The sequence below is a fragment of the Danio rerio genome, chromosome 7, assembly GCF_049306965.1.
Source record: "Danio rerio strain Tuebingen ecotype United States chromosome 7, GRCz12tu, whole genome shotgun sequence".
NCBI classification, from domain to species: Eukaryota; Metazoa; Chordata; class Actinopteri; order Cypriniformes; family Danionidae; genus Danio; species Danio rerio.
Genome location: NC_133182.1, coordinates 20880186 through 20908101, shown reverse-complemented (window position 1 = coordinate 20908101; position 27916 = coordinate 20880186). Strand labels below are relative to the sequence as shown.

The window sequence follows — 27916 nt, the reverse complement described above, 5'->3', positions numbered from 1 at the left end:
CTATGTGGTTACCAGCAGACTTCACAAATGTGTTCACACAAGTCAGTCATGAAGCACAGATCTGGACCTACTGATGTGCAAGTAAACGATAACAGTTTTCATTTATGGTTAAAAGTAACAGTGCTGCTTGCATTTGCATAGCCAGCGAATTCCAGAAAGACACTAACAGTTTTTATGCAAACATGTTTATTAAACCAAGGTGATCTACCTGTTCCAAATGGTTCCTTTCAGCAAAAAGAATCAAATGTAGACCTGAAAGAGGAGAATTCCAGACAACTGTACAAAAATTGTATTTCTACTAACAACTGGAGCTTTCGAAAGTGGATGCAATATGACTACAGCATGTCTGACAAGGCAGAAACCCACTGATTTACAGAGGAATTTACAACCATGCACAGACACACACACTTATATATATGGTTTATGTGGACTATAGGCATAATGGATTACATTAATGCTTATTAAATGGCATTACCCATAAACCCAAGTTTAACCATTTTGAATTATGAGGACACATAGGATGTACTTATAATCCACCCTAATAGAGTACAACTAGGTGATATCCATGTCATTTTGTGTACTCTTAAACCACACACACACACGTGCACACACACAGAGAAAAAGCTGTAAACACACACAATTGTGTCACATAACCGCTCACGAACAAACATAAACATGAGTTATTTTAAAAGAGAATGTGCAGCCTCAGCTAAAGCATCAAGGCTCATTGAGAGACAGGAGACCAACACATTACGCGCGCACACACATACGCACATACATACAATAAAGCAGACTACTGGCTTAGAAAAATATATATTCACAGCTGCCCTCAGCAGCTCTATATGGCACATTTAACACGAGATAAACCGTCTCAGTCCATCACACACAGCCTTCTCATAGTCACAATCATTTCTTACAGGGATTAAACCAGCTGCTGAAATAACTGTACTGTGTTTTTAAAGTTAGTCCGAGACAAGTCTCAACACGTTTCCTGAAAAACCAGCTTTTGCAGCGAAAGGAAAACAAACCCAACGAAAAGGCTGCTCTCCGAAATCATGAACCTGAGAGTCATCACACTCCAGCAGAGACGGCAGATCTACGAAGAATTGCTGGTAAACAGAATGTAAACATCAATTTAGGGACCTGTCCAAACCAAATGAAATCTACGAATGAATTATTCATATTTCAGATCAGTGTTCCAGGTGATGCGAATCATAATTTGCTGTCAGGAATGGTTCGACTTTTACACCGTTATTGATTGAGCTTTACAAACCCAGCAACAACAAGAAATAAATGTCTGTACAAAAGGTTGGAAGATTAGTTCTTTTTTTAAAAATTACTATAGTACAATTAAAAGTGATGCAAAATTACAATCTTACCACTCTTAACCTAAACAATTAGCATTATAGGTTTGGCAGTAGATTACCGGTCAGTCAGAGTGCAGTTTAACAATCAAAAGTTTTAGCTGTCAATAACTGCTGGCTCCTCCTCCTGCCTTATCTCATTGGTTGAGGCCACTGGGCCGGCCCACCATAGCACCAGAGCGTTGTCCGGCCGGTCGCCGTTAGTTGGCATCACGTTCCCCTCCTCAGAATCAGACGTTGAGTCCTCGCTGTCAGACGGCCAGAAGAACTTACGCTGACCACTGGACGAAGCCATCAATGGCATGAAAGGATGGACACTGCAGCAATGAGAGAATAAGATAGAGAACAGTCTGAAAAAGTGCTGCACAATAGTGGAAAAATCTAATATTGCGATGTTTCATTTTTCAGCAAAAAATATTAAGATATGAATACAGTTTCACAAGATCGTTTGAATAGCATTAATCGTAAGCTTTTCTGGAGAGTCTAACAGTATTCAGGAAGAGAAATTGAATAATCACAATGCAAAAAATGGTATAGTTATTTTACTTTGTCTCGTTTTTTAATCCAAATATCTAAAAATTCTTAGAACAAGTAAAAATATTGTTTTCAACAACAGAAAAAGACAAGACAAGATAAAGAGTTTTTCCTTAAAACAAGCAAAATTATCTGCCAGTGGGGTAAGTAAAATAATCTGTAAGTAAAATGTTTTTGCTTTGAAATGTAGATATTTGCACTAGAAACAAGACAAAAATTCTAAGTAAGAAAACCTTTTTTGCATAAATCATATTAATTCTGTATAAATACACTAATCAATACAATGTAGCTCCTGGTCCTCAACATTGCATATCATATAGATGAGCACATTGCAGTAACGATGCTAAAACGATATATTGTGCAGCCCTAGTCTGAAATGCTTGGCTAATACAAGATAACATTAGTACACATGCTATTCAGTGCATTCGCCTTGATCTGAACTAAACAGAACTTCAACAGTGACAAACTAAACTAAAGGAGTTTTGACCAGAACTACACCAGCATTCTAGACGCCTCTCCTGCCTGCCTGAATTGCTGGAATGTTGCAGAATTTAAAATATTTTGTCTTTACTTTTTAAGGTTATGTGAAATTAAAATAAAAAAATTAAATGTTAGTCTCAAGGATATCTATTAGCTAGTGTGCTCCAAAACTGTGACAAAATTCACACTAGAAAATATAAAGCTGATTCAAAAGCATGCACTTTGTCACTTCCGCTTAAGTTGATCAACAGGTTTTTTTTCACGTCACCTCATTTCAGTTTCTCATCAAACCTTGACCAATCAATTGCTCTCTACTGTCTGACATGCCCTGTCCCCTTCAAGACGTTTCTCATTTGCCTTTCTTCTGATGTGCTTGATCTCAACCACTTTTACTGGCAGAGATATGATAAAAACAAAATGCTTATGGCTGTTTTTTTTAAGGGGAGGAGCTACTCTATGTCCTATCCTCTCTTCATTTGTTGCGATGATGTCAAACAACAAATAAAAAGTGCACATTTCAAAGCACTTCATGGGACCTTTAAAATGATAGTTCATTACTGTTCTTCAATCTCCACGTGATTTTGAACATTTATGAGTTCATTTCTTGTGTTGAACACAAAAGATTGCTGGGACACAAGTGTTGTATTGATCATAGTAAACATGCACCCTAATGTCAACCGCTGAAGTCATAAGGAGTTTCTGGATCATTATTGTGTATGGAGGGTTAGAGAACGCTAAGATTTCATCTAAACCAGGGGTCACCAATGTTGGTCCTGGAGAGCCAGTGTCCCTACAGGCTTTAGCTCCAACTCTCCTTAACACACCTGCCTGGATGTTTTAAGTATACCTAGGAGGCACCTTGATTAGTTCATGTGTATTTCATTAGGGTTGAAACTAAAGCCTGCAGGGACACCGGCCCTTCAGGAACAAGTTTGGTGACCCCTGATCTAAACAGTCTTAATTTGTGTTGCTAAGATAAAGATCTCAGGGGACTGGAACAACATGAGGGTGAGTTACTAATGACAGAAGTTTCATTTTTGAGTGAACTAACCTTTTAAATGACGTTGATTTGAAAATATGGAGCACAGATTAGGTACCACAGTATGGACTAAGCCAGTGTTTCTCAACCACGTCCCTGGAGAACCACCAGTTCTGCACATTTTCCATGTCTCCTCAATCAAACACACCTGATTCAGATCAACAGCTCATTAGCAGAGACTAAAAGACCTGTAATGGGTGTGACAGACAATGATGGTCTTGCAGGAACGTGGTTTAGAAACACTGGACCTACAATAAGCAAACAACTGAATTGGCAATTGAAATACGATGAATCAGTATTATCAGATATTGCTTTGATTATATAAAAATATATACAATTTATTATTATAGTGGTTTATTACCATGTTCACATAATATATTTGAGTCCTTAAGGTTATTTACTTATTTAGTCAATTTATTCCGTACACTTGCTGGATATTCATGTTTAATTGCTTTTGTATATTCAATAAAAATGTTCTGTTCACCATAAATCTGTATGCTAATATGGAAATCGCAATGAAAAACACAATATGAAAATAAATAAATAAATAATAATTTTCAGTTTCAAATTTTTTAAATAGATAAAATAAAATAAATTTTTAATTGAAAAATTTTATATGAAAAAAATCTCTTTTTACAAAACATATTGAGAATCACAAAATATTTTGGTAACATTTATTTTGATGGTCCATTTAAGTATTGCTAGACTGTCTGCTTAATATACTGCTATTAAACAGACATTTAACTGACTATAATAAATTTTGCATATACGTCAACTTACATTAACCCTAACCCTAACTTTAACCCCAACCTAACAGTTATAATCTAACTAATAATCTAATTAACTACTTATACTCTAATGAGAATTAGTTGGAATTTAGATGCAATGTAGCTTAAATTCAACAAACCAACCGTCAAAACAAAGTGTGACCCAGATTTTTAATTTTTAGAGCATCAAATCAGAAGAATTTTGAAACCATGTAAAACTGAAAACTGGAGAGCCATAATAAAAAGGTGAATAATTCAAATCTATTTATAAAAACTGTAATATTTTTAAAGCAGTTTTTCTCTGAACTTATCATTCTACACCAGCTTAGATTTTTTTATTTTCTACATCTTCTAAACATTATTCAAATTATAATAACTGTACCTGATGCCATTAGTACAGTCGGTGTGTGCCTGAAACTGTAGCAGTGGCTTTAGTATCTCCTCATTCCCATCAGGCAGTGCTGTTAAGGTGTCCCACACTGACACCACCCCATCAGTGTCTCCGCTCAGTAGATACCGGCCGGATCTATATCAGACGCACATATATTAATATGCTGAGGCAACAGTAAAGTAGTTCAGTTAAGTCCAGTTGTAAATTAGAATCTTACTGGTCCAGGTCAAAGTAGATGCGCTGGTTTGTATTGACATTCCTCTGCATGGAAAACAAAACCTGTCCTGGATCTCTGAGGTCCCAACACAGGATCTCTGAATCCTGAAAGCAATGATATGAAAGTGATAGTCCATCCAAAACATAAAAATGATGTCATCCTTTACTTATCAGTATCTTTCTTCAGCAACAAAAAATAAGACATTTTGAAAAATGTTGGAAACCTGTAACCATTCCATAGTAATGAAAGTTAATAGTTACAAGTTTATAGCATTCTTTAAAATATCTTCTTTTGTGTTCAACCCAATAAAAAAACTCATGAAGGCTTGGAACCATTTGAGCGAGAGTAAATGGTGAGTGCATTTTAATATTTGAGTGAACCATCCTTTTAACTGCAGAATTCAAAATGCACAAGCTAATAACAGCTCTTCTGATTGGTCGATAAGTCCACTGACCTTACGCCCGCCAGTGTACAGGTGATAGCCATTGGGTGAGAACAGCAGGTGTGTAAGGCCTCCATGGTGTCGGGTGGGCAGCAGAGCCAGCAGAGAGCCATCATCACAAGAGTAAAGGCCGACTGAGCGCGAGTACGAGCCGCAGGCATACATGGAATGGCACTGACTGAAGGCAATGCAGGAAATAATGCCAGTCTGACCCCGTTTCTTGACTTCAGAAGATACAAAATGAAGAGAAAAAAACAGTAACATTATTCATCATCAGTTATGATGAGGGTATTCATCATCAGTTTGGTTTACTATTAAAGGATAATAAAGAAACACAAGAAATGAGAAAGGTTCAGATGAAACAGGACCTCTAATTAAAGGAAGGTCTAGAACTCAGTAACCATGACTGTTGTTTTAATGAATCCCTTTCATAGCATGAGACATCAGCATAAGAGTACAGAACAGCCCTTTTAGCATTATTCTAAACATTGTCTATGCATCTGTATTATGTGCCGCACAATAAAAAAATACATTTTTGAGTCATGAATAAATTAGTTTTTTGTGGTTTTGGCAGGAAATTGATGCATTTCCATTAGGCATATTTTCATTGCAGTTCCTTTTTGTGCAATTTTAATGGTAGTGGAAATGCAGCTATAAACAACCTATGAAGTTGGGAAAAGTCTTACAGGTGCAGTATGTAAGTTTGAGACCCAGTGGTTGAACTAGGTATTGCATTCCTGGATCAAAACAAATGCAAGTACAGGTTGCCAGATTAAGAACCAACAGGAGCGAGCCTGACAATTGAGCTAAAGGCTGATTTAAATTATATTCTTTATATAAGTAACGGGTCGACGCGGTGGCGCAGTGGGTAGCATGTTTGCCTCACAGCAAGAAGGTCGCTGGTTCGAGCCTCGGCTGGGTCAGTAAGCGTTTCGGTGTGGAGTTTGCATGTTCTCCACGTGTTCGTGTGGGTTTCCTCCAGATGCTCCGGTTTCCCCCACAAGTCCAAAATCATGTGGTACAGGTGAATTGGATGGGCTAGGTCTGGGATGGGCAAACTTGATCCTCGAGGGCCGGTGTCCCTGCAGAGTTTTGTTCCAACACTAGTCAAAAACACCTGAACATGCCAATCAGTGTCTTCAAGATCACTAGAAATCTATAAGCAGGTGTGTTTGATTAGAGTTGGAGTTAAACTGTGCAGGACACCGGCCCTGCAGGACCGAGTTTGCCCATCCCTGGGCTAGGTTGTCATAGTGTATGTGTGTGAATGAGAGTGTGTGGGTGTTTCCCAGCGATAGGTTGCAGCTGGAAGAGCATCTACTGCGCAAACACATATGCTGTAAAAGTTGGTGGTTCGGTTCACTCCACTGTGGCAATCCCTGAATAACAAAGGGACTATGAATGAATGAATGAAAATAACACAAACAAGAAAAAGAAAAATGTATATAATATAAAATAATATAATAAATTATATTTACGTTCAACCCTTTTTCAACCTGAACAAAAGAACGTTTGTGTCACACAAGCAGAGCAATAATTACAATAGCAGGGTAGAAGCAACATCAATGAGTCAGTCACTACAAACATGCTAAGATAATTATATCCACAGCCACTGTCTAGATCAGAGCCAAGCATGCCATGTTAGCTTAATCAAGCCAAATATGTGTTTCCCGCCATGAATGTGTTTGGAATGAATCCACCCAAACAAACAAAAAGAAATTAAATGGGATTACAGGCATTCCACACCCATGCAAGCCAGCCAGTCGTCTTAATGACCCTGATTAAGACCCGTTTGAAGAGTGAGAGTGATTGATGTAGTGGTTATTCCTCTATGAGAGGGTCCCTCACCCATGGTGGGCCGCTGCTCGCAGTCTCTGCCAGGACGGTCGGTGTGGAAGACCCTGACGATTTTATCAAAGCCGCAGTAGAGCTGAGAGCCGTCAGGAGAGAAACACAGTGAATGAGCCGCTGTCAGCTCATCCAGGTGGTTGTAGGGTCGAAAAGATGCACGAAGGTCCCCATAGAAGGCGTCCCATATGTGGACCGGGTTGTCTCGGCTGCTGCTGGCAATGCTAAAGGGGAAACAAGAAGAAAGAGGAAAAATTAAATACAGTGAATGTTGCTGCAAAGACTAAAACCAGTTTTCTCCCAACAAAATCTATTGTTTTGGGGAAAACAAGAGATTGCAGTATCAGACTTGACAGTCAGTCTGGCTTCCCTTCAAAAGGCAGCACAAAAGACCCATTTACAATTGAGAATCTAACAAACGAAGAGCTACAGCAGCTTGAAATCAAAGATGACAAATATTGCTAGACAAAAAATATGAGGCTTATGTGAACATGTTCTTCCAAAAGTTTAGAAAATTCCTAGGAAAATGGATCTGGACAAAATTAGTATATATGCATACATATTTTATGATGACTTTACATTAATGGAAAACTTTTTTAAATATAATTTATAATAGTAAAGTGTTCCCTACACATATTTTGCCCAGGTTCAACTTAAAAATCCCATGATCCGCACTCATTGAGTTATTGCATTATATTTATTATTTCACATTCTTCTGGAAAATAACTATAAACATTTCAGCTCAAAGCCTTTCTCAGTGTGTGAAAAATTTTATTGACATTTGGTGAAAAGTTGGTTTACATTAATTAATTAATTGATTTAGCAAGTGCTATTTATTAAAAAAACAGTTGATTTACTCTTCATTTTAAAAAGAATGCATTAAGCAAATCAAAATTCTCATCAAAAAAAGAGAAATAAACAAAAAATGCATTATAATATCATATACAAACTACAACAGATAGGGAGTAAGGGAAAGTAAAAAAGTGGGATAAAGTAAAGTGGTCAGAGGAGATGGGTTATTTTATTTTTTGTTGATTCTACCATGATGTGGTAGGTAAAGCCACAGTCAGATAATTAATTTTTTTTGATGTAGAGTGTCGTAGTAATTCATAAAAAAGACAAATGGGCGTTGTGAAACAAGATTAAATTGTTTCTTCTTGTGTATTATTGCATAATCCACAACAACCGATGCCATGTCTGCGACGCCTCACGACACCATCGCAGAAAGTTTAGCATGTTTAATTTTTTCCCCATTCTACTCGACAAGTTCCATCACATGGGTGACAATAGGAGCACATCATTTCTCAGTTATCCGCGGGTGCTGCCGTTAATACAGGCTAGATTTTATTTTATTTAACAAACCAGTTCGTGTTTTGGGGCTGAAGCATATCAGACTTGTTTGAAGTACTTCACCTCAGATGTTATTTTTTATCTATAGTTAACTGACCAATAAAAAATACATTAAAATTAAGATACAAATTATACCACGAAAAATATACTAATTTTGTTTTGTTTTTTTGAGCCTGTCCATTACTCAGCTGTGCAGGTGGATGATTTGTTCCGCTCTGTGCAAAATAAGGATTTAAATAATCCTCCACGGTAATTGTTGCATCACAAACTTCTGTTATAAATTTGCTTATTTCTTTATTAGTCATTATTTTGACTTAAGTTAAAGTTTAAGTCTTAAATTTGTTTTCTGTCTCACTTGCTGCAAGTTCAGGCGAGGGAGTGTTTTATAGGCAACCCATAGCTGGAAAATATAGCTTACATTTAGATTTAAAGGAAAAAATCTTAATATTAAAAAGGAAATATATGTTTGATCCTATCAATGTCATAAATTCTCTTAAATAATATAGTCTAGTTGTCAGCAAGCATCAGTGCTTATTAAGATTGAAATAAGATTAAAAAAAAACATTAAAATTAAGATAAGAAACATTGTTATAGCAACACTCGTGAACGCTTTGGGAAATAACGCTCGTCGAAAACATTATGGCATGAGGGAACGTGAAGGAATGTGTAGTGATTTTATCAAGACAAAAACTGCATCATCTTGCATAGTGACTTTCGTAACCAACAATAAAAATCATGTGATTTGACCGGGGCTTAACATTATTTCACTAGCGAGAAAAGATGATTGAAAATATTGAGGAAATTTATATTGTGCCTTTTTGATTAACTAACTAAATACATAATCCAAATAAAATAAATTAGTAAAGTAAATAGCACAACAGCAATAAATAAAACAAAATATACACTGCACATTTATACAATCAAAAGGAGAAAAGCTTCTTTTTTGCACATCATTTTTCTCTTTTCAGAATGTTTTCTCAATCAGTGTAAGAAAGGACTGCCAAGTGTTCATATACAAATTAAAGCGCTCTTAGACTCTAAATATCACGTTTATAGCTAGCAGTGCTAGACATGAATTCTAGCTATTCATCAAATGAAGATGGTGTAGTAGATTTCCAATATCTTAGAATAATACTCCATCCAAATACCATAGCTAGACGGCACCATTGTCTTTGTTGTTGGGAGGGACAAGCATCTTCTGATAAAATACCCAACAATCAGAGAGCAGTGTACTTGTGTTGTGTAAAACCGAAAATATTATTAACAAAATGTAGAACCTCTTACAAAATGATTCCTAATCTCCACTTGTGTTTCACAAAATATAGTATTATGGATTTGGAGCACCATGATGGGTAGTAAATTATAAATAGTATTTTTTACATATAACGCTAAGTCTTAACAGGAGGGCAAGATCATTTAAATGCAGAAAATGAGAAACTACACCAAATGTCTTAAGTTGAAATGAAGGAAGTAAATGACCTGAATACTGAGCGCCTCCCCTGGAGGTAAGAGCCAATCATAAGTGAGAGTTAATGATCAGCCCCTGTGGACAGCTCTGCAGCCAATGACAGCATTTGGAACATTACGCTTACACACGCCTGGAAGGCAAAGCTTATAAACTGCTGTGTTCCAGAGGGCTTCAAAAGTACTTGTAAACAATATCCAAACCAGATAGATGCTGTCAACTTGTTACCGAGCAGAGCATGTCTTGTGTGACTTCTTTAACCTCATCCTCTTCATCTTTATCATTCTTTATTAAGTTCACAGTTTCGTCCTTGACCCACAACCCTCCCTCTTCTTTGTCATTTTCAGTTGCTGCAGGGTGGATTCTGTAATCCCAAACAGTGTTTGATCAGAGCGGATGCTGCGTGTGGGAAACAGCACATGCCACATTTAACGAGCCCTTGTTAGCAACCTGCCGCAGTTTTCTGTGACGACTGCCATTGATTTAGACTGATTTCTGTTTCATTGCCTTTCGTCCCACAAAAAAACATCCAACCATCAAAGAGAGCATCATTAAACAAGAGATGAAGCGACAGAGAACTGGAAAGGAAGAATAAGAGGCCACTTTTACTCTAAACAATTGCAGTGATACTTTTAGAAAACTCAAACACACAAACATTCAGTTATAGGGCTGGAAAAATAACATTACTGTTTTTGCTGTTCAATGCATTAAAAATTTTTGACGCAGTACAGGTTAAGGCAGTCTCAGAAATAAAAACTTGACACAGCAGAAAACAACAGACAGACAATCGGTCAGACTTGCTCAAAAGAATAACAGGCCAAACGACAGACAGACAAAATATGAATAGAGAGAGACAGACAGAAAGATAGAACACAGATTCACCAAGACCAAACCAACAGACAGATCGACTTACAGACAGATGAACAGACAGAGAGACAGTCAGACAGCTAGAAAAACAAACAGTTCAACAGACAGAACAATAGACAGAGAGAAAGATAGCTAGAAAGACAGACAGACAGACAGAGAGAACGTTAGAATGACAGACAGACAGACAGACAGAAAAATAGACAGCTCAATAGACAGACTATACAGCTAGACAGAGAGAAAGACAGGAAGTTAGATAGACACAGTTCAACGGACAGACAGAATAACAGACAGACAGACAGACAGACAGAACAAGACAGAATAACAGACAGACAGAACAATAGACAGAATAACAGACAGACAGACAGAACAAAAGACAGACAAACAACAACACAGACAGAAAGTTAGAATGATAGACAAGATAGCCAGACAGTCAAATAGACAGAGAGAAGGACAAACAGATAGATCAACAGAAAGACAGAATAACAGGCAGACATATAAACAGACAGACAGACAGACAGATAGCATGACAGACAGACAGCTATACACCCAGACAAAGAAAAAGACAGAAATTTAGATCAACAGACATACAAATAACTAGACAAACAGAAAGTTAGAATGATAGACAGACTTTCAAAGACAGAAAGTTAGACAGACAGACAGACAGACAGACAGACAGACAGAATAACAAAGGCAAAAAGACAAATAGACAGACAGAACAACAGACAGACAGATCACTAGACAGACAAAGGCAGAATGATAGACTGACAGTCAGAAAGACAGACAGACAGACAGACAGACAGCTCAACAGACAGACAGACAGACAGACAGCTCAACAGACAGACAGACAGACAGACAGACAGACAGACAGCTCAACAGACAGACAGACAGCTCAACGGACAAACAGACAGACAGCTCAACGGACAGACACACAGACAAACAGCTCGACGGACGGACGGACGGACGGACAGACAGCTCGACGGACGGACGGACGGACGGACAAACAGACAGACAGACAGACAGACAGACAGACAGACAGACAGACAGACAGACAGACAGACAGACAGACAGACAGACAGACAGACAGACAGACAGACAGACAGACAGACAGACAGACAGACAGACAGACAGACAGACAGACAGATAGATAGATAGATAGATAGATAGATAGATAGATAGATAGATAGATAGATAGATAGATAGATAGATAGATAGATAGATAGACAGATGTAAAGATTAACATACAGAGACCTAGACAGACAAAGTAAGATAGAAAGACCAACAGACAAACAGACAAATAGATAGATACACAGACAGACACAGACAGATAGATAAAGCTATTCAAGCAGTCAGAGAGAAAGCTTGACAGCTAGACAGACAGACAGAACAATAGACAGACAGACAGAGAGATAGATAGATAGCTAGACAGACACACATACTAACAGACATACAGATTAAACAGACAGACAGACAGACATACAGACAGCCAGAAAGATAGACAAACAGACAGACAGACCGATTACTCTCTCCTAATGGTTTCTCAGAAACAGGAAATGTGAGCAGCCTCAATAATTCTAAAGCCTTGAAATTGACATTCTGAGTTAAATCCAACAATCTCCGCCACAGAAGGAGACAAGGCTCATCAGCACTGATCATAACACAAACTAAACAGAGCAATACTGGAGCTGGAACAATGGCAGCTTAATTAAACAAAACAATCTCTTTAAAGACGTGCCACATCTCTGGAAAGAATTAACTGGGCCACTTTGTAAAACAGAGAATGGAGATGGTAAAATAAATGTGACAGTGGATATAAGTGGTGTTAATCAGAGGCTGAAACTGGACCATTGAAACCATTTGTAGTTAATGATGAACGTGCACGAATGTGAATAGGATTTCAGAACAACTGCGGTAAGTGAGAAATAAATTGAGAGAGGAGAGCAGAATGTCAATCTTCGGGTGAACTACCCTTTAAAACCCATGTCCAACATTTTAACAACAGCCATGGGCATCCAATTACATTAGTCTTTATCAGTGTAGACATTGACTGAAAGAAAAGGCTTCTGATCTTCCTCTGGATCATGAGTGTGAAACATTGGCACGCAGAAGCTGTTTTATTCTGTTATGAGCTGAATGGGAAGCCAAACACAATTATTCTCCAAAGCACAAACAGGACAAAGCATTCGCACGCTGCATATCAATTTGGCCACGGCTACACAAGTCTAACTGTCAGCTGCTTTGCTGAACGGATAATAGGCCCCAGTTTGTTCTGCGTTATTTGTTGCCCGCTAGCATTCAAAGTAGCTGTTGAGATAAATACAAAATGACCACTATTAATGAGGGTTTCAAACCACCCTGCAAACAGTCCATTTACATTCCGCACACTATCCACAATAACAGGGATTCTCAAAATGACATCATTATGGGTAAAGGCGGACTCTTAGCCCTCTTTAACTTAAAAGGAGCACACAACACAAAAGATAATATGTTGTAAATATTTATACTACCGTTTAGAATCGGGGGTTACTGAGATTTTCCATTAAAAAAAAACAATTAAATTTAAATAATTTATTAAAAATATCACAAAACCTTGTATTAAACATAAAAGCTGTTCTATCATATACTGATTTAGTTTTTAGGATTTTTTTTAACCTAATCATTGCTAAAAAAAAAAAAAAAAAAAAAAAAAAAAAAAAAAAGTTGTGCTTCAGCTCTTTAAGCACAACTTTTCCCAAAATTGATTAGCGAAAAAAACATTCCTAAAAACTAAATCAGTGTATGAAAAATAAGGACTTATAAAAGATCATGTAGCTCTGGAGACATAATGATGATGGTGCAACTTTACACCACAGGAATTTGTTACAATATATTATTTAATATAATACGTCAAACTGAAAAAAAGAGAAAAAGAATTCTAAATTGTGTAACTGTAAAAATCTTGGGCTGCGGGGTTATATGGCTGTGGCAAACCCATGCTAAGACCCTGTTTATTATCAGTCATTCCTGCCTATATTGACCAAAATGCAGTTTAAAGAAACACTCAACTTTTTTTTTTACAATTACGATCAAGTCCCTTACAGTTAACAGTTGAGTTTCAACGTTCTTGAATTCATTCAGCTGATCTCCAGGCCTGGCGGAAGCACTTTTAGTTTAGCTTGGCACATATCATTGAATCAAATTAGACCATTAGAACATTTACTTAAAAATGACAGAAATTTATTTTGATCATTTTCCTATCTAAAGCAGAATGATGCAATGACAATGATTCAGGCGTTATGCAGCACCTGAAAATAGTCCCCTTGCACCACCAGATAGAATCTGTGTAATATCATTGCGCCTGCTGCAGTCATGGTACAGCAGCAAAATTCTTGATATTATTCAGAGTACAGTTATTAACCATCATCCTAAAAAATAGCAAATTTTCATTTTCAGTCAGGTTTAGTACACAATGTGATAAAGTAAGTGTCAAGCTTTAAATAGGAAAATTATCAAAACTCTTTTTTATTTTAGATTTTTTTATTGCAAAATAAGTGGTGGCCTTTTAACACCAGGAACCAGTTCCATATACACAGCCACCATGTGAACTCTTAAAACCTAGTTTGACCAAAAAAGGATAATGTCCAGATTTCCAAATTCAAAATGGAGCCTTTTTCTATCTTACTTTTAGTCCTGACTCATTCTTATGACGTCTATGCAGTTAACCGGCCACAGGTATTAATGGGGGCAAAGGTTGCTGACTCAGATGCTATTAACATCTCTAGATGCACTTGAGCATTTTAAAAAAGCTTGGATTGACATACACAAACTCACAAGCATGTGTCCGGGTCAGTAGAAGTCATCTTGGGGAACCAGCAGTAGTCATAGATGGTGTCTCCTTCTGCCATCTTCAGCACAGGACTCTGAGTCAAGACAGCATTAAGATTTTTAAATAAGTCCTTCATTAAAATGATGGATTTCTATGTATATTAATATATCAGAATAAAGAAAAAGTGACAATTTGACTGTGAATTTTAATTGTGAATGTCAAGAAAATTTTGTATTTTTACTTGTTTAAGTAAATGATAATCAGGGCCTAAAATAATTTCTTGACAAACACCAAAAATTATTTCTTGATTTCACACCAAGGTGTTGGAGACTAAGTTTCTTGTTTTACATATATTATTGATTCTAACACTTGCTGCTGAAAACAATATGTTGTAGTATTATTGTTAAATAATAAGTGTGTATTGGAATTATGTAAATAAATATGTAATCTAAAATGTAGCATTGTGATATTTCACCTTGAGTAGTATAACAAAGTTTTTAGACCTTGATGCTTCATAATGTTGCTCTACATTAATTCCATCACTGCAAGTTTGAGTCCCTAATAAATTCAATTAAAAATGCAACTTGCATCAAACATCTCAACAAGTTAGTAATGAGAATGATTTAAAAATCAGTATCAAAGTAACAAAAGCATATCAAATGACCGGCCACTTTATTAGGTACACCTAACTAGCATCAGGTTGGACCCTCTTTTGCCTTCAGAACTGCCTTAATCCTTCATGGCTTAGATTCAACAAGGTACTGGAAATATTCTTCAGAGATTTTGGTCCAAACTGACATGATAGCATCACACAGCTGCTGCAGATTTGTCAGTTGCATATCCATGATGCGAATCTCCTGTTTCACTACATCCCAAAGGTGCTCTTTGTAGCCAGAAGATGAGTACACTGTGGTCAGAAAGGGATGGACATGGTAAGCAACAATACTCAGGTAGGCTGTGGCGTTGACACAATGCTCAATTGGTACTGATGGGCCAGAGTGTGCCAAGAAAATATCCTACCACACGATTACACCACCACCAGCCTGAACCATTGAAACAAGGCAGAGAAGATCCATGCTTTCATGTTGTTGACGTCAAATTCTGACCCTACCATGCGAATGTTGAAGCAGAAATCAAGACTCATTAGAACAGGCAATGTGTGAATTGTAGCCTCAAATATCTGTTCTTAGCTGACAGCAGTGGCACCCAGTGTGGTCTTCTGCTGCTGTAGCCACCCACCTCAAGGTTGGATGTGTTGTGCATTTAGAGATGCTCTTTTGCATACTTCAGTTGTAACAAGTGGTTATTTGAGTTACTTTCTTTTAGCTGGAAGCATTCAGATCATTCTCCTCCGACCTGTGGCATCAACAATGCATTTGCGCCCACAGAACTGCTGCTCACTGGATATTTTTTCTTTTTCAGATCATTCTCTGCAAACCCTAGAGATGGTTGTGCGTAAAAATCCCAGTAGATCAGCAGTTTCTGAAATACTCAGAGCAGCCCATTTTGCATTAACAACCATGCCATGTTCAAAGTCACTTAAATCCCCTTTCTTCCTCATTCAGGTGCTCGGCTTGAACTGCAGCAGATCGTCTTGACCATGTCTACATGCCAAAATGCATTGAGTTGCTGCCATGGGATTGGCTGATTAGACATTTGCATTATGAATAGCTGGACGGTATAAAGTGGCCGGTAAGTGTAGTATTTCTTTATGAAGTATTATATATATAAATTATAGCTATTATGTATATATTATTATAATACTATTTAAAAATAAAAAAATTGTATTATAATAATATAATATAAAATAAACTAATATAATATAATATATTATAATATAATATAATATATTATAATATAATATAATATAATATAATATAATATAATATAATATAATATAATATAATATAATATAATATGCCAAAAATTGACTATTAGGCTCATAAAGATGAATATAAAGGAAGATCTGACGCAGACTGACCATCTCAGAAAGCAAGTCCCATTGGCTGCTGTACAGCTCAGCTGGGAGGTTATACACCCGGAGAACATTATCAGCGCTGTTAGACACAATGCAGGAACCATCTGGAGCCCTGCAGAGGCATGTCATAAAGAGAGACACAAGCTGTGATTCAGCTTACACGATACAGCCGTCATAAAATCGCTGCTTTTATCGGTTCTCACCATTTGCAGCCTCTGAGGTAATTCTCAGCGGAGTGCGTGTACTCGGCCCATGATCCCGTCAGCATCTGAGGATTCTGCCTGAAGTCCAGGCCTTGACTGTAGAAACAAAGACGAGCTGAAAATATCTCATTCCACTGTAACGGTCACATCAAATTTAATCCTAATCACAACAGCTTAAAGGGATGGTTCACCCAAAAATGAAAATGCACTCTCTATATACTCAAGTAGTTATAAACCTATTTGTTTCTTTATTCTGTTAAACACAAAAGATAACCATATCAGAAAGCTGATAATCATTGACTTTCATAGTCGCATACTGCTGTCATTTTTTAAATTGTACATTGTCCTGTTTTTTTTTTTTTTTTTTTTTTTCCGAGTATGCTGTTGTATTTTGCATTGACGTTATATTTGCACTGTCATTTTATTTGCACTGTCTGTATTTTGCACTGTTGTTGTATTTGCACTATCTGTATTTTGTACTGTCTGGAGCCAGCACCTAAGCTTTTCACTCATCATAGCACACATGCTGCTGATGATGTGACAATAAAAGTGATTTGATTTGAAGAAAAACAACTACTAAAGAAGTCAATGATTATTGGTTATTTACAACATTTTTCTAAATATCTTCTTTTGAGTTTAACAAAAAAAGGATAAACTTAAGCAGATTTGTGTCAAGTTAAGAGAGAGTAAATGATGACAGACTCTTCATTTTTGGGGAAACTATTCCATTAAGATGAGCGATACACTTACTAGTGCTGCTCAGCTTCTGGACTGTTCTTCTCAGGCTCATCAGCTGTATTCTCCTCAGTCTGTTCCAGCATTTCTCTGCTCTCTGCTCCGTTTTGATGCCATTCATTGTCTCTTTCCATCTCTGCATGTTCCGCAACATGTACTGGTTCATCTGTCTGATGATATGACACTAAAAGAAGGAACACCTTAGTTGACAAGGCAGGAATGGCCCTATGACACAGTAGCTGTATAATTCCTTCAGTCTTTCTAGATTAGATTAGTACCACTTTCACAAAATGTTAAAAGTATGCAATTTACATTTGCGATGTTGCTGCAATACTGGCTTTTTGAAGCAACTTCTTTAAGTAAAAGTCTAGTTTGTCTAAAATGCTATTTTGCATTAAAAGTTCTTAGGTCTTAAATTGTATAAATTTAGTTTTTCCTGCCAAGGGTTGGATTCTAAAAAGTTTATTTTTTTATTCAATGATCACATTCTGCTTGCCATTTATTTAGCTGTAAGGAAAAGTCATCTTAATTTTTTGTGCACTTGAAAGATTTTTAAACTGGGGAAAGAGGGATATTGTCAGCATCAACAATCACTTAATGCAGTTACGGTATAATTTACATTAGACAAAAGGTTTAAACTTGTCAAAATTAGGTAATTCACTCTTGTATGTAAATGTGGTTAAATATTAAAGAGAGTTTACCCAAAAATGACAATTCTGCTATTATTTATTTATCCTTTGCTTGTAACAATGATTTTCTTTTCTACTGTTGAACACAAAGTAAGATATACTGAAGAATGTTGGAAAAAATTCCCATTGGCTTAAAATGGATGTCAGTGGCTGTTTTTTTTCCAATATTCAACAAAATATATTGCTTTGTTTAAAAGTTTAGTACCCCTAAATGTGATAAAATAGCAAGAAAAGTTTCATTTTTGGGTGAAAAGCGCCTTTTAACCAAAATATAAATATATGTAATAGAACAATAATGAGAGAGAGAGAGAGAGAGAGAGAGAGAGAGAGAGAGAGAGAGAGAGAGAAAAGAGAGTTTAGAGTTTATTGCCTTATCAGCTTCAATGTATATTTGAAGGCAAAATATGATCAAATTTACAGTTTATAAGTAACATCTTTCTATAAACAATGCAATAATGCATAAAATAATATGAAAATCTCTCTTTTTTTAAATATTTCCTTTCATTTCAAAAACTTTTGAAGAATTCACATTTACTCTCATTGAAAAATTCCTTCAAAGTCTCTCTAGATTAAGCATCTTCAGACTTTATTCCCAGGCTTTGGAAATAGACATTAAAATTTATTTGGATTTAGCTTTGTATGGATGTTCAGACCAGGCTCTAACTTGGCCTAAACACCAACAACTCTCCCTTATGTTTGGCATGGTGCAGGCCAAGAGAGTGATTCTGATGGAGTGAAATTCCACGACACCTCCAAGTTTTTTTAAAAGCTGAAATGATTTTTGCCTTTAAGCTGGAAAGGTTATGTTTCTCTAGATTCTCTGGCAAACAGAAAATGTATGACAAAATATAGGGGCCCCTTCCTTAGATGTAGGTTAATAATGTCTCTGTAACTATTTTTGGCAGTATTTTGTTTCTTATTCCATTATTCTGGCTGATATCTTTTGTATTGTATTTTTGATTGTGCTGTATAATTGCTGTAATGTTTGCTAGGGTTTTGGTGCATGTTCCAGTTAGTATCAGGCAATAATACCAAAATAATTTTGTTAACATATATACAGGATGAGCGCTGATGCCTCACAGAAAGAAGGTCACTGGTTCATGCCTTGCCTGGGTGAGTTGGCGTTTCTATGTGGAGTTTGCATGTTCTCCCCTTGTTGATGTAAGTTTCCTCCTGGTGCTCCGATTTCCCCCAGAGTCCAAAGATAAGCGCTATAGGTGAATTGAGTAAGCTAAATTGTCCATAGTGTATGTGTGTGAATGAGTGTTTATGGGTGTTTCCCAGTGATGGGTTGCAGCTGCAAGGGCATCCACTGTGTAAAACATATGCTGGATTATTTAGCGGTTCATTCCGCTGTTTAATAAAGGATCTAAGCTGAAAAGAAAATGAATGAACGAATGATAAACACGATGAGTGCTGTCGCCTCACAGCAAGAAGGTCGCTGGTTTGAGCCTTGGTTGGCGTTTCCGTGTTAAGTTTGCATGTTCTCCCCATGTTAGTGTGGGTTTCCTCCGGGTGCTCTGGTTTCCCCCACAACCCAAAGACATGTGGTACAGGTGAATTGGGTAAGCTAAATTGTTCGTAGTGTATGTGTGTTTGGGTTTTCCAGTGATAGGTTGCAGCTGGAAGGGCATCTGCAGTGTAAAACATATGCTGGAGAAGTTGGCAGTTCATTTCACCGTGGCAAGCCCTGATTAGTAAAGGGACTAAGCCCAAAATATAATTAATAAATAAGTAAAATGTTTCTTTAAACAATACAATAATAAATAAATTAGGATTAATTTCTTTTAAAGATTTTTTTGGATAATTTCTAAAATTTTTGAAGAATTCACATATACTCTCATTGAATAATTCCAAAGTCTCTATAGATTAAAACCACTTCCACATAACATTAAGAGTATGCTTTTTACATTTAGGATTTTATTCCAATACTGGCATTTTAAAGCAATTTCTCTTGAGTAAATGTCCATAAATAAGTCTAGCTTGTCTAAAAGGCATATTGTGTGTGTGTGTGTGTGTGTGTGTATATATATATATATATATATATAAAGATTTTTGATTCCAAAGATTCCAAAAAGTGTATTATTTGATCACTAATCCCATTCTGCTTACCTTTATTTAGAATGTAAAGTGAGATTTTGAACTTCTTAATTCTTCCTGTAGGTGTAATTCAGTTAAATTTATCTGCTTTTTCATTTCCAAGCAAGCAAACACATCCTGGGATCAAGCATTAAACTATATTTTATATATTTTGTGGCACCATGAAAAAAAACAAAAAACACTTCATTTCCTTGCAGCTCAAAAAAAAAAAAAAAAAACATCACATTCAAATTTCAGAAGGACCCTAAAGTTCACTTACACACTTATCTATAAAATTGAATGCATATGAAAAGCTAAAGGACAAGATCCGTGTAATTCTTTAAAGATGGAAGCGGAAGCTTTACATATGGAGTTTATTTCTCACATCAGAAGTGTGTATTGACAGAGTGCCAAACAGGATGCATTAAATCCTAAATGTACTGTAGCTTTTACTAAATGGCCTCACCTTCCTCTTCAACCCCAGCAGCATCTTGGCTTTTGCTCTTCTCCTCTGAAGGCTCATGGGCTATCTCTATCATAGGGAAATCAAGAGCCACATCCTCCTGCTGGAGTCGAGGCTGTTTCGCTGCTGGTTCCTCCTCTTCTTCCAGTGCTCCTTGAACAAGTGCTTCATGGGGAGGTTCTCCATCAGCCTCTGCTTCCTGTCCTGCAGCACCCTCACCACTCTGAGCAACACCGGACATCCTGTATTCACTGATAAATAAGTGTGCAGTGGCCTCTGAAAATATGAGCAAGTCATGGTAATTCAGTTATAGTTATATACAGTACACACATAAATTGTCTGAAAATGAAAAAATAAAAAAAGTCCTTGGAGATTATACATTTTCATTACCCATTTCTAACTTAAAAAACACATGCGAGACTTCTGTAAATCTATTTTTGCTCATTTATTATGAGAAATAAATGTATACTCTTTATTGTAAAATTCAGCAAAAATGCTTATACTTTCTTTGAAATGAAAAAAAACGCATAGAATTTAAATAGTAAGTAATATATAAAAAATGTTTCATTATAAAAATGTACTTGTAATGCCTTAATGAATACAATAGAAGTTCTCACTAAATATGACCTCTAACCCCTCCCCCTTATGTTGTTGCAATAGCCAAATAAACATTGTATAGGTCAAAATTATCGATTTATGTCAGAAATCATTAAGTAAATCATCTTTCATGAAGATATTTAGCAAGTTTTTTCCTGTAAATATATCAAAACCTATCATTTGATTAGTAATATGCATGGCTGGGAACTCAATCTGGACAACTGGCAATTTTCTCACTATTTGTATTTTATGCACCCTAAGCTTCAAGACATTCAAACAGTTGAATCTCAATCAAATATTGTCATATCTAAACAAGCCATACATCGATGGAATGCTTGTTTATTCAGAGGATATACATCTCAATTCCAAAATTTGACAGTCATAATTTTTTGATCCTGGGTCACCTATACATAATACATTCAATATATATACACTGTATGCAAAAAAAAAAAAAAAAAAAAACTCTGACATTGCACTCTAAAATTATTCTTTTTTCAGCCATTCATGTTTATGTTCAATAAGTTCACTTTAAAAGCTATGAAACATGAAAACAACTTATTTGCCATAAAAGTGAAATTACTGAACCTAAACAGGAAGCTGGGGGAAAAAGTCCAGTTTAGAAGTAAAGGTCAAACAGCACTTAGAGGTTTGTGCATCTGAACTCTTCATAAATAAACAGAAAGCATATTAAATGCAAGTGTTTATATTATTTCAATATACGTTTAGATAACTGAAATATGAAAATATGGATGGAATAGTGCATAATACAGCATAATACAGACATTCTTACAAAAAGAAAAAGTTATTCTGACTTGTACTTATTAAAACATACAATGGAACAAATTACCTTATGATATTTTAATGTATTTTAAATGATTAAAAACGTCTGCTTACAAATGAGTTAAAGACTAAAGTTTCGAATTAAAATTGCAACAAATCAGCATCTTGCGGCTGCACTGTGAGGCTTAAAATTGAGGTAAAGTTGGTTTTACATTCACACATTCAGAAATAGCAAACACTATTTAATTGACTCTGAACAATTTTGTACTTTAGTCTTTGGAGGCTAATATGATGTCCATATTTCGAGTTTGTAAAGAATGCTTTTCTGAAAATAGGCCTCCTATTAAGGTGAAAGTCCGAATGTCCGAATATAAAACCAACTTTAGGACTCTTTTAATGTCACCTAGTTACTCGTGTTGTTCTATTTTTGTCTGCTTGATAACCTTTTTAGAACACATAACGACACTGTCCCGTCCTGACATGTATTCTAGTGTATATGCAGATGTGTATAAATGCTGTCAGGTGTTAAGTTAACAATTTGGTGCGGCTGCATCACTAAAATTACAATTATCATAATCGTAATTATAAATATGTTGTGTTTAACAGCGGCATCACTCTACCTGTTGTTTCTTTAACTCGTGTCTGATGTGTCTTGTGCTCTGGCTCTTACAGAACACGCAGTCGTCCTCAGTGTTTGTGTTTTATTGAATTCAGAGAATAGTTTCCGAGCATCTCGACTACAAATGCACTATGTTAAACCAACAGTCAACAAAAACTCGCGCGTCGTGTTTGTAATCGCAGGGCGCCGCCATGCCTGCACTGTAAGCTTATCCAGGTCACGTGACTCTCGCGATATTTGCGTCATACTATGAAATATTTTTAGTACACTTTCGAAAAGCTTTAATGTATTTTGTCATATATTAGACTGTGTTTTGTTTGGTATTTTTCAATAAGCAAAAATAAAGACGTCTTCATACTGTTTAACAGAAATAATATCAATATTTCAGTGTAATGAAAGCTTTTATGACAAAACCTCGCCAGGCATATTCCCAAAACAGCCCTCAATAAGCTAAAGTGTCGTTTTGAAACTTTATATTTGCGGATATCCTTCAAATTACCATTGGATTTGACAACTGATAGAAAACTTTACTCACTAAATATAGAAAAAAGTTGCTTGGACCACTTAATAATCTTTATCGCTCATACTAAAAGATGATAAACGTAATCCACCCCTATTTTACATTTTTTTATTTAAAACATTAAAGTGGACAGTTTAATTGCATTTACTAAATATATAATTTTAAATGAATGTTACTGTTATACATTATATACTCACATCCTTGTGCATTTTTTTTTATTCACACACTGACAGTAAAGAAAGGCTTGTGTGTTATTTGTGCACGCCAGTGTGGAGATAAGATTATTTGTGAATCTCTAGTCAAATAAATATATTTTGATCATTGTTTCTAAATGTTATTTATTTTTTATTTTTTCCACATGGAAAAATAAATATTATTTAATTAGAGAAGAAAACATTAATGCTTTGAGAAACCCAGTCTGAATAGTTTTAAAAGCTTGAGGTTTAAAAAAAAGTGTACATCTCAAAAAAGATAGGGAGTGGTTGCGGGGACAAAATGATAGCGGTAGCTATGCAGTTAGGATACAGCTGCTATGGTTACTAGCACATTGCTGGCATGATTACCGTGTTACTAGCATGTTTAGCACAAAATTAGCATGTTGTTAACATTTTTGCATTAGCATGCTTTTAACATGATTAATATGTTGCTAGCCTATTTCTAGCATGATTAGCACATTATCAGCATGCTGATAACATTCTGGCATGATTAGCATGTTGCTAGCCTGTTTCTAGCGTGATTAGCACATTATTAGCATGTTGTTAACATTCTGGCATAATTAACTTTACTATTTCTAACGTGATTAGCATGTTGCTAGCATGATTAGCACATTGTAAATATTCTGGCATAATTAGCATGTTATTATGTTTCTAACATGATAAGCACATAGTTTCTAACATGATTTCCACATTAGCATGTTGTTAACATATTGATATGATTAACATGTTACAAGCATGTTTCTAACACAAATAGCATGTTGCTAACCTTTTTTTTAGCTTGATTAGCACAGTTCTAGTATGTTAATATCTTAGCATTATTAACATGCTACTAATATGTTTTAACATGATAATGTTGCTAGCATGTTTTTAGCATAATAATAACATTATTAGCATGTTGTTAACAACCTGGTATGATAAGCATGTTGCTAGCCTGTTTCTAACATGATCAGAACATTAGCCTACTAACATGTTGTTAACATTGACATAATTAACATGTTGCTAGCCTGTTTCTAGCATAATTAGCACATTATTAGCATGTTGTTAACATCCTGGTATGATTAGCATGCTTATAACATGATTAGCATGTTGCTAGCCTATTTTTAGCATAATTAGCACATTACTTGCATGTTTATAACATTCTGACATGATTAAATGTTACTAGCATGTTTCTAACATGATTAGCATGTTGCTAACCTGTTTCTAAAATAATTTGCACATTACTAACATGTTGTTAACATTCTGGCATGCTGGGTATGTTTCTAGCTTGAATAGTGTATTGCTAGCATGCTTCTAACATGATTAGGACGTTGTTAGCCTGTTTCTAGCATGATTATCACATTATTAGCATGTTGTTAACATTCTGGCATATATAACATACTAGCATGTTTTTGACTAGATTAGCATGTTGCTAACCTGTTTCTAGCATGTTACTACCCGCAGGCAAAGTATGTCACTTTATGCAGACAAAAATGAAAACCCTGACAACTAGTTTTTATGTAAACCACCAAACAGTGAGTCGACACAAGTTCTTTATTCTTTAAGTATTTATTACTTTTCTTCAAACAAACCAGAAACCCCAAAAACTATTTACACCAGGAATATTCAAACATTATCGTCAAATGGTTTGTGACCTTTTTATACAGCAAATTTTAGAAGACATCCACCTAAGATATGTGACAAGTTCTCATTATGCAGTGCTGATTTACAGTGAGCCATTTCCAATTTAATTCAGCGGATGATTTTAACACGAACAAACGGCTTACTGCAGTACTTTTGCCATTCATACTGACTGAATCAATAAATATATGAAACGCGTATTTTGATCATCGTTAACATTTTAAAACATGAATTTTTGCATACCAGCAAAGACATTCGGCATCTAGTTTAATCTGACCTGCAAAATTACACAATTCTATTTATCTTAAAGGCATAGTACACCCAAAAATGAAAATGTTCACACCATTTACTCAGACTTAAATGGTTCTAAACTTTTATGAAATGCTTTTCTCTGTTCAACACAAAACAATATAACCTAAAGAATGTTGCAAAAAAACAGCCAGTGACATCAATAGTAGGAATTTTAAAAATACAATGGAAGTCAATGGCTGTAATTCAGTATATCTTCCTTTGTGTTCAAAAGTTTGGATGATGACAGAATTTACATTTTTGGGTGAACTGTCCCTTTAAGAGGGTGCTACCTTATACAGATAATGATATCAAATCACATCCCTTCTGATCTTTAGCTCAGTAAAGGCTGAAAGAGATGAGCAAAACTATTTCTGATCACCCACTTCTATTCTGAGATCAAAGACCAACAGACGTTCGACAACAAACTGCGACCCAGTAACTACTTTTGCTTCTCATATTGACAATACAAATCCAAAAAATGGTTGTTCTGATGGGCTGCATCATTGTGAATACTCATCCAGTCACACCCAAGGTCATTTGTAATGTTTTAATAATCATTTTGCAGGTTATTAATGTTTCAAGGGTTTCTTAAATAAAATCACACACTATTATGTCAGAGCTAGTCTCGCTGAATGTTAACACTTCTTTTGTTTACACGTCTTTAAGTGTGCCATCATAGGCAGAACTCAACTGTTAAGGCATGTCATAAAAGAGAGGAAGGGGGAAGGGACAACAAAAATAAAAAGAAACAAACAATCCTCAAAACCCAACAGAGAAAAGGAGAAGGGTTTGGATTATATACATTATTTACATGGCAGCCAGAATGAAGTGTAGTGGGATTGTGTTTGCCATGTCAGTATGTGTATAAGTAATCATTTCATCCTCAAATGTGTGTATGCAGGTGTATTTTAATGGTGTGTTTGTAAAGTGAACCCTGGCTGCGCTCCAGCAGAACTATGCTGTGCATGTTGGAGATCTCATAGTTCAGAGTTTCCAGCATTCGCAGTCCTCTCCTCTTCCTCTTAGTAGTCTGAATATGGAAACTGCAGCTCTCCTTGTCCTCATCGTGCGGTCTTCATTTCGTGTGCTGTCTGGATTCCACACCCTGGGACTTTCTTCTGAAGGCGGAGGACAGGAAATGAAGAGGAAATGGAGATGAAGCAGGAGAGCCTCCATCTTCATCTGGAACAGCAAAGATCTAATCAAAGCAGAAAAGAGGAAAAGGGATTAACACATTTTTTAGGGAAATCAGACTTTTGGGGGTGGGAAAGCAGATTTATTTTCTGCATTGGAGCTACTCCAATAAGGGTTGATGCGTCTTATAAACTTCCAAATGGGTCTGGTAATGATCATTTAAATGGTTGAAGACTTAACAAAAAAAAAAAGAATATATTTGATGAATATAAATGTAATTGTACATATGCAAGTACTGTATACACCGTAATGCATGGGTGCTCAAACTTAGTCCTGCATAGTTCAACTTCCTTCGACACACCAGCCAGAAAGTTTCTAGTATACCTAGTAAGTGCTCGATTAGCTGGTTCAGGTGTCTTTAATTGGAGTTGGAGCTAAACTCTGCAGTACAGCGGCCCTCCAGGACTGAGTTTAGGCACCCCTGTATTATTGTTTACAGCTTTGAAAGTAAAACTAAAAACTTGATAGAAACTCCTACAGATCTCTATTACTTTAGAACTCATTTGTTAAAATGCTTTTAAACCATTTGTATAGACCATAATTTATTTTACTGTTCACATACTGCAAAAAGTTTATATATAATTCATCCATGCAAAGATTTGCTTTATATTTTGATTATCCTGTAAATTTCTTTCAATTTTTTTGCAGCGTGTATAGCATTGTTGACTTCCTACTCCAGTCTAGGACTTTTTAAGGTCCTAAATTATGAAATTTAGATTTCTTTAGCTACCTATATACTATATAAACACAGTGTAAAATTATTATTTATTTATTATAGTTATTAATCTAACCATAAGAATAATTTCAGAAGGATCAAGTGACAATGAAACCAGAGTTGGGGGTAACACATTACAAATAACGCGAGTTACGTAATAATGGACCCTTTTCAAAAGACTGTTGCGAAGCGTTTAACAGTCATAATAATCTTAAATCCTTGAAAGTTTTTTAATATTATGATTTTTTTTAAACGTATGAACATTTATATGCAATTATTAATGTATTATATATCATCTTTGTGTCAAATTACAAAAACAAATAACTGCTTTATTGGGAGGTGTTTCTAATGCAGCGTCTATGGAGCTGAGAGTAAAACTGATGTTATTCTCTCCTCTGGCTGCCATCATCAGTCTCACACAATTGTTTTTTCTTTTTCTGAAAGTCTTGATAACGTCGTGGAGTTTTTCTTTTATCATTTCAGCAAATGTGGTTGTAAAAAAATTTGTTGTACTCTCCCATTCACTGCACTCTAAGTCTACCCAACTATGACGACTTCTACTACTGAGAAACAGAAATGTGAAAAGGGTCTATGTTACTTTTCTAATTAACGAGTAAAGTAACACATTACTTTTAAAAAAACAAGTAATAATATT

General features: G+C 35.8%; 2 protein-coding genes and 1 long non-coding RNA gene across 18 annotated transcripts in view; 1 reads left to right on the top strand and 2 right to left on the bottom strand.

Moving 5' to 3' along the window:
- Window positions 1-169: 169 nt before the first annotated feature.
- wrap53 (WD repeat containing, antisense to TP53) lies at window positions 170-22919 on the bottom strand. 2 transcript variants are annotated; one of them, XM_005172209.6, is made up of 11 exons: window positions 22711-22919; window positions 20717-20955; window positions 17498-17666; window positions 16748-16843; window positions 16548-16656; window positions 14572-14660; window positions 7083-7306; window positions 5247-5458; window positions 4793-4896; window positions 4567-4710; window positions 170-1681 (listed from the first exon to the last, which is right to left on the bottom strand). In XM_005172209.6, exons 2-11 carry the CDS (start codon window positions 20952-20954, stop codon window positions 1462-1464), a joined length of 1605 nt encoding a protein of 534 aa, XP_005172266.1. In that variant the 5' UTR covers window position 20955; window positions 22711-22919; the 3' UTR covers window positions 170-1461.
- On the top strand, window positions 14110-17902 carry LOC141375348 (uncharacterized). The gene is made up of 3 exons (XR_012383252.1): window positions 14110-15498; window positions 16132-16258; window positions 16505-17902. It is a non-coding gene; the product is annotated as an uncharacterized lncRNA (long non-coding RNA).
- Window positions 22920-24973: 2054 nt separating the features above from the next.
- Window positions 24974-27916, bottom strand: part of gigyf1a (GRB10 interacting GYF protein 1a) — a 54069-nt gene continuing 51126 nt past the window's right edge. For all 15 annotated transcript variants that reach the window (XM_073908359.1, XM_017357010.4, XM_009303122.5 and 12 more), the window contains exon 27: window positions 24974-26550. The gene's annotated coding sequence lies outside the window, so the exon portion shown is untranslated. The remainder of the gene's footprint in view (window positions 26551-27916) is intronic.

Coding starts and splice junctions, on each gene's coding strand:
- wrap53 (XM_005172209.6), bottom strand. CDS start 20,954: ATGTCCGGTGTTGCTCAGAGTGGTGAGGGTGCTGCAGGACAGGAAGCA. Junction 17,667..20,716: donor TGCTGGGGTTGAAGAGGAAG/GTGAGGCCATTT, acceptor TCCTTCTTTTAG/TGTCATATCATCAGACAGAT. Junction 16,844..17,497: donor CCAGAAGCTGAGCAGCACTA/GTAAGTGTATCG, acceptor TTGTTTCTACAG/TCAAGGCCTGGACTTCAGGC.